At 39.5% G+C, this 8,026-nt stretch overlaps 1 protein-coding gene across 1 annotated transcript in view; it reads right to left on the reverse strand.

Annotated features, from left to right (window-relative positions):
• Window positions 1-6,260, reverse strand: part of LOC149318954 (neurotrypsin-like) — a 30,540-nt gene extending 24,280 nt beyond the window's left edge. Inside the window, exons 1-2 of the mRNA XM_089510798.1 lie at window positions 6,145-6,260; window positions 5,033-5,213 (exon numbers count right to left, since the gene is read on the reverse strand). Coding sequence (XP_089366924.1) covers window positions 5,033-5,104 — 72 coding nt within the window. The 5' untranslated portion in view covers window positions 5,105-5,213; window positions 6,145-6,260. The remainder of the gene's footprint in view (window positions 1-5,032; window positions 5,214-6,144) is intronic.
• Between the last annotated feature and the right edge of the window lie 1,766 nt (window positions 6,261-8,026).

Here is an 8,026-nt window from a genome sequence, read left to right on the forward strand (position 1 = left end):
AAAATTACCATTAAAACCAATCACCAAAATCACACCAAAGGCTCTGAAAAGTACCCATTTTGGTGTGAAAGTCACCAGATTGGCAACACTCTCCGAGTGGGAGAGGAGGCTGCTGCAGGAAGATTGCAGAAATAGCCTGAAAGAAGAATTCTTGCACCTGTCGCAGATAATAAATTGTGCCTTCTTATTCTTTGTTTCCACATACAGTTTCCACATACTAGATTCCCATTGCTTTTTGAGAAAACAGGTCAGGACAGAGAGGGCAATCCTCCCCCTCACAGTGGCCTCCAATCCATGCACCCATCAAGCAGAATATAAAATACAGCTAAGGAGCTTTTCTTTCTACTAAATCACAAAGCCCCAGCTAGATTATTTCTTGAAAGTGGTGTGTGTGTTTCATGTAATGGGCCTTAACCTGCCATTGATACATACAGTCTGCTGCTTATGAGAGATGAACTAGTTTGCCTTCACAATGGTCGTCCATGTGTAATACATACATATGTACGTATTTTATTAGTTTTACATTCTGCCTTTCCTCAGATGAGCTGGAGGCACCATAAGTGACTCTCTCCTCTTCTCACTTTATCGTTACAACAATGCTGTGAGGTAGCTGATCTTCCAAATCCCACTTCAACACTCTGTCGACAGCACTATTTGGCTGTTACGCTCCCCGTTTAATCATGAAATACACTCGTCCTTCCACATTTGCGGCTTTGACTTTTGTGGATTTGATTATTCGTGGATTTTATTAATATGTTCTCTCTAGAAGTATCTAGGTCCTGCCGCGCATCTCTGTGGTCAACTGTCACCAAAAGTCACAGTGAAGGACATAGAGATTCCTAAAGAGAATAATCCATTAGGCATTTTTAACTCCTCCAGCTCAATTCTGTGGCCAATGTCTGGCAGATGTTGACCACAGAGTTGCACTGGAGGACTAGAGATTCCTAGAGAGGTGTTCTCTCAAGAAAAAACATAGTGTTTTTGTTATTTGAGGTTTCCCCACATTCACAGGGATCCTGTGCCCCAGCAAACGTGGAGGGACAAGTGTAGTTGTATGTGCAAAAAGCTGGTTTACCCCAGGAAGGCATACTCTTGGAGCAAGCCCACAACATCACTTATCTCAAATCCTTCTTCCATCTATCTGCCTGTTGCTATTTTCCACCATCTGTTTAACCATTACTTCTGTTATCTGCTAATGCAGCAAAACTATGGGCCCAAACAGACAGGCCAAAATAAACCTACTTCAGATCACCTTGGAGGTATGCTGTTTATATGACACACACATCTTAAGAGGCTGGAAGCTGCATCAAAGCTGCACTCCAGTCCTTAGGACTGGAGCGGGACTTTCGCTCGGCTTCTGGCCTCTTAGGACACATGCATCATTTAAACAGTATACTTCCAAGTGACCCGAAGCAGCTTTATTTTGGCCTGTCTGTACAGGCCCTATAAAGGCTATATGACTGGAAAAGGAACTGATTATAATTTCAGAATCTACACTTGCACCCTCATGCTCCTCGACTATCCCATTTCTCTATCCCTCATAAACGACCCTTCAATTTCCAACGTCACATTTGTATGCTGATGAGGTCTGTAGTGGAGTCTAGCCAGGAAAAAATAAAAGATGGATACCTCAGCTAAAAAACTGACTCAAAATGCAACAGAGAATAATATCCATTCCATGTTGGGAAATGTTAGAAATGAGAATAAAAATAAAGTGGTCAGTATCCTAATCTCATTGAGTAAATCATTAGTGAGGCCTCATTTGAAATTCAGGAAGAAAGCAGAGAATTAAGACTAAAGTCTTACAGGGTGATGTAAGCAGGGGAGGACTTGGCCTACCTAATTTAAAACTTTATTTTCACACTTGCGCACTGGATTGGTTAAAGGAGTGGTTGAAGTTAACTGATAGAAAATTACTAGCTCTGGAGGGTATAGATAATGTGTACGGCTGGCATGCATACTTATACTATGATAAAGGTAAAGATAATGGGGATTTTAAAAATCGTTGTATAAGGAATGCTTTATGGAAAGTATGGGAGAAATATAAGATGAGACTAAACAGAAGGCTACCACTAAGTTTATCACCAAATGAGGCTCTATACAGAAATGAAGAAATGTTACAAAACAAATGGATAACTTATCAGGAGCTATTGAAATTGAACGGAACAAATTTAAGACTCAAAACTATAGAAGAACTAAATAGTGAGGGTATAAGATGCAATTGGTTTTTGTACATGTGAATTAGGGAAAGATTTATGTTAGATTATAAAAATATTGGTATTAATACAATTGAAACCGACTTAGAGAAGGTATTGTTGAGAGATTCGGACCATCTGGTCGCAAAAATTTATAAAATCCTGCTAGGATGGGAAAAGGGAGAGGAGCAGGTAAAAGATTATATGGTCAGATGGGTACAGGATCTGGGAGAAACAATATATATGGAAGAATGGGAAGGGATCTGGAAGAAGAAAATAAAACATATGTACATTAAAGTACAACATGAGAGAAAATGTGTATAAGATGTTGCACAGATGGCACTTTACACCGGCCAAATTAGCAAAAATTAAAAAAAAATAACGAAAATCAGTGATGGAAGTGTAAAAAAGAGAAGGGAACTCTCTGTAGCTGTAATAGCTAAAAAAGGGGTGAAGCTATTCTAATGGAAGGGGGTGATGCTTAGTTTCAGAACTTGCTTGTAGGATCCTGGTCAAGATTTATTTAGTGTACATTTCGCAGATAAACCAAGAGACCGAAATACCCAGTTTGTCTAAAAAAAGAAGGGAAGAAATTTTTTAAAAATTCTTTATGTATCACTTTGTTTTACTTTACCGCTAAGAGGGAGAATAAGCAACGGTGGGATGGGGAGAGGATGAACAAATAGTTACAAAAACTCAAACAATTCTAATCCCCACTCAGCCCCCAAACCCACTGGATCACCTTTTGGAGGTCAAATTCTTTCAGTTCCAGAGGAAGGCAATGACAAATCCCCTCCAAATAAATCCTGTCAAGAAAACCTTGGCAGACTGGTCACCACAGTCAACTTGAAGGCACCTAACAATAGCAATAACTATCCTGGTAGCTTGGGTTTACCTCTCATTGTGGTTTTTCTGAACCAAGCTAATGAGTGCTGGGGTTCCATAAAAAGGCTTAGAATAATACGTAATGGTCTGAGATCTTACCTCCAGCCTTTGGAATGTGACACTTATCAGAATTGGAGGGATGCAGAGAAATATTGTATTGCAGCCAGACTTTGGAGACAGTGAGATGGTAAAAACAAATTTGTGGGGAGGCTTATGGCAATGCACCTTACTTTTCGGGGGCATGGGCATCTATAGATGCATGATAAATTATACTTTATTTACAAAATCTACTAGCTTTCGATTGGCTTTGTTTTCATATTTCAGGAGCAAAAGTGCAACCCACGTGCCACATGTGACCTCCCCCTCCCCGGGCAATATTTCTGGCCTCTGGCGATCAATTTTTTTTCAATTCCCCCCCCAAAATTATTTTGATCCAGAGTACCCCAAAATGACCTCCCAATGTGGAGGGCATTTTTAGCATGTTTGGATGCCCACTGGATCCCCAGGGGTCAAAACAAATTCTTGTTAAATTTTTCAGACATCCTTTTTTCATCCGAAAATTGTCTCTGGGAGCCCAGGAAATTTAAACTGAGTAATTGTTGTCCTGGACTACTGCTTAGAGAAGGAGTCAGTGCTTAAAATAATACTTCTATGTTAATTTTTTAAAATTAATTTTTATTGGTTTTCAGCAAATGAAAATAGAAAAAAGACAGCAATACAATCGACACTCCTTTTAATAGTTATTTAGATATAATATCATTAATAAATTGGTGTCAACATTAATACTCTGTCTACAACGTCCTTATTTATTCTAGATCTGGAATTTTGAATATATTATTTTTAATATACTTTCTATAATTCCAAAGCATTTGTCTCTATAGTAGCATGTTACTTTTTACCTCTTTATCCACTACTGTTAATATTCAATTATCAATATCAATATTGTATCAATATTCAATTTTATTTCTAAACCTTTATATTTTATCATTTGGCTATTCAAACACAATACTCATGCATTTTCCCTTCTCTTCATTCATAAAATTAATCACTGGTCTCCGTTCTTTCTTAAATTCATCTATCGATTGTTTTTCTTGATCAACTGTGTTAATTTATCCATTTCCACAAAACCATACATTTTTTAACAGCCATGCATCTATGTCCGGGAGTTCTTTATTTTTCCAAAGGGTTGCATATAGGATTCTTGCTGCAGTTGTTGTATAACTGCTCAGTTAATTTAATGGATAATACCACATCATGGTTCCCTGTTTCTCAACGCTCTTCATAACTGAAAACAACTGTTTTCTTAATAAACAGGCAAAGCCCAACATACAGCCACTTGCTCAGGGAATGTGCTGCAAGGAACAGTCCAGCCAGCCAGCATATTGGCATTCAGTGTGTGCACTTGCTTGCGTGAATCAGACAGCATGGGATGGGCTTGTTTAAGGGGGCACTCCCCTAACTCGGCATGAATGAAGATGCTGCAATCCAAATGATTGGACAGCAGCACTCTTCTCTGGTACCTTCACTCCTGCCCTCTAACTTGTCATTGTAAAAAAGCTATTTGTCGGTAAATTAGATATATCTTTTCCTACCCTAGCGCCAAGTTTTTTTTTAAAGTGTCTGCTACAAGACCACACTCTCATTATGACTAAATGATCAATCACCATTGGAAAGAGGTCCTCTATTGCAAGGCGTGACATATGGAAAACACAGACTATAAAATCTGATGCGAGTAGCTGGGATTACCTCAAATTCTGCATTATTCTCATGATCCCCCCACCCGCAACGTACCTCTTCCCCTATTAGAGAATATTCATCATGTTTTCCAAGCTCACAGTCATCCATATGCAGCAATGAAATGCTGCACATGCATTCCCTGGACATGCTTTCTCTGTGTCTTTAGGACATTAAACAGTCAAATGACTTAAACCGGGGAAGATGACATCTCTTACCTTCACAGGTCCAAGACAGGAGAGCAGGTGCTGCACCAGGAATACTTGGAGGATCACCATCCTTCCATTCATATAATGAGTTGATTCTTCAGGCTTCACATTTTCTCTCTGCAGCTAAGCCTACTTGCTTGCAGCTCTTTTGCTACTCCATTCCCTTTGCTTTCTCAGAGGTTGTTGTCATCTTTATGCCAGGAAGAGAGAAATAGCATGCCCAACAGCCCTGGATTTTTGCTTTTCTATCCCTTTCCTTACTCTTTTCTCCCTGATCTCCAAAGCAAATGGATATAATGTGATTCAGAACTTCTGAGCCAGCTTTGCCAATAACAATAGACAAGTGCAGACAGGCAGAAAGCAGCCTTCAGGTTTTCCCAGCTGGATCCACACCTCTTTTTCCGCTTTGTACCTCCCACTATCCTTGGCTTTCACCCCATCAGTTCCCTCCCCTTTCCTTGCTGTCAAAGCTCTTTCCTTGGCAAGTGTGTTCACATCTTCCTTTGACTCCAGCCTCCTCCCTGCCAACCTGCATCCATCCAGCAGAGATCTCTTTCTCCCCTACTGAAACTTCTTAACTCACTTTCCTTACCTTTGCAGTCTAGCCTAAAGGTGTTATCCTTGACTTCTCTGCCTAAGGGACAACAGTGAAATACGCACAGAGCACATTCTTTGCTTGAGCTTGCAAAAGATTAATCTAACTAGAAGGAATCTGGACTTTATCCCTGCAGTTTTTGCTGGACTTAGTGATAGTGCTGAGGGGCATAATATTCTCTTTGGCCTGTTACAGACTGCCAAAATAAAGCTGCTTCGGGTCTCTTTGGAGGTATGCTGTTTAAATGATGCATGCACCCTAAGAATCCAGAAGCTGCACCAAAGCTGCATTCCAGTGCTTAGGAATGGAGTGTGGCTTTGGCACAGCCTCCGGACTCTTAGGACCCATGCATCATTTAAATAGCATACCTCCAAAGAGACCCGAAGCAGTTTTATTTTGGCAGTCTGTAACAGGCCTTTGGCTTTCTGCCTGGTATAATGCCTTACCAGAACCAGAAGTGCTTCATTCTACTCTGTGCAGCATTGCCAGGGGAAATTATCATGACTGTGTAGGATCCCTTGCTCACCTGGTGGACAGCAGAAAGCCTCTTGGACCATGTTTGGAACAAACTGCCAACTGGGGTTTGTCAGGTCCTGTGAGAACAGATGTCTGGAAATCGCCAGTTTGAAAATCAATTCACAAAATATACGTTGAAAAAGAAAATTTCAAGTAACCTAAGAGGAAATTTAAAATTAGAAGTTGCAGCTGACTAATGATGTATTAACATATAACAACAACAACAATAATATGATTTATTATAGCCTGCCTTTTCACAGGGAATCAAGGCGGGTTACAACATGTAAAAACAATGTGTTACATATCAAATCCAATTAAAATTTATCCCCCTCCCAACCTCCCATCCCAAATTATAAAACAAAATTAAATAAATTACAATATAAAATGTTATAATGATAATTTAGCCAGTATTTTAAAAAAACTTCCTAGAACCATAGTCATCAAAGCAACAGTAGCATAACCAATACAAGACACTAGATTAAAACCATTTGAAACCAGTATATTTTCTTTTCTTTTTTGAATTCATTGAAAAAATATTGTTAAAACCAAAGTTAGGTACACACCAGCACAGAAAAGTGTGTGTGTGTGTGTGTGTGTGTGTGTGGAGATTCAATTAGTACTTATACCTACAAACATTAATAAATGCATACTACTAGCATACATCTTGAGGGGGAGAGAAGCAGGGCAGGCCAGCAACAACAGGCCTCTGCCTGCTAAGAAGACAAGCCCTCCTCCCGACCACCATCTTGCTTGTCTTATTGCATGTTGTTTTTATGATGTGTTAATTTTTATTGATTCTGTGAACCGCTTTGATCACCTCGGAAAAGCGGTATAAAAATAAAACATATTATTATTATTATTATTATTATTATTATATAATAAACATATTAATAGTCAACACAATAAAAGTCTTCCAACTTTCTTCTATCTTGTTAACTGAACCTCCCACGTTTCCACTTATCATTTAACCACTGTCCTGGTGGCGCAGTGGTTAAATGCCTGTACTGCAGCCATTCACTCGAAACCACAAGGTTGCGAGTTCAAGACCAGGAAAAGGGCCCAAGCTCGACTCAGGCTTGCATCCTTCCGAGGTCACTAAAATGAGTACCCAGACTGTTGGGAGCAAATTAGCTTACTTGCTAATTAGCTTAGTTGCTGTTCACCGCTATGATCTTTGGAATAGCGGTATATAAATAAAACAAATTATTATTATTATTATTATATCAGGCTAAGCAAGGTGCATTTTCAAAGCCTTTTGTGTAAAACACCTTAATTCAAGCACACATCTCTTAAGAGGAGTATGGGTAGGGACCTGAATTTAAAAACTTTGTCACTAGTTCTTGGTACTCTAACTGGTTTTAGAGATGAGTCAAGGAGCAGGACCTACAGCACCAAATTTAAAGACTAGGATAGGTTCCTATGGACAAGAGTGGTCCCTGATATCACTGGGCTCCAAACTACTGAAATGAATTTCACAACTAATTCGTTTCACAACTATTTGGTCAGACAACATTACAGGAAACGTTAAAAGTCAGTCCAACACGAAACAAGTTACTCTTCCTTGGTTTGATCTGACAGCAGCTAAACAGACTGTAAGCTCATCACTGTTTGTCCCATAACAGAAACCAGAATGTGTGCCCGCTGTAGTAAAAGATGTGCTAGGGAACATGAAGGCAGCCATTAAATTTGATCCACGCCCACACGGGCTGGAGTGAGCCAACTAGCAAAAGCTTGGAGTTCTGTTGGCTGAGATTATAATAACTCATTGAAGAAAGAGAGATTCAGATGAGCTGTCTGATGCTTATTTAAAATAAATCCTACTAATTTGGATTTAGACACCTCAGGAATTCACCCATTTCTTACCCCCCCTTTTTTTTGGGAAGGTTGGGGCA

This window comes from Sceloporus occidentalis, unplaced genomic scaffold, assembly GCF_023333645.1.
Source record: "Sceloporus occidentalis isolate IW3139 unplaced genomic scaffold, rSceOcc1.0.p SCAF_2, whole genome shotgun sequence".
Taxonomy (NCBI): domain Eukaryota; kingdom Metazoa; phylum Chordata; class Lepidosauria; order Squamata; family Phrynosomatidae; genus Sceloporus; species Sceloporus occidentalis.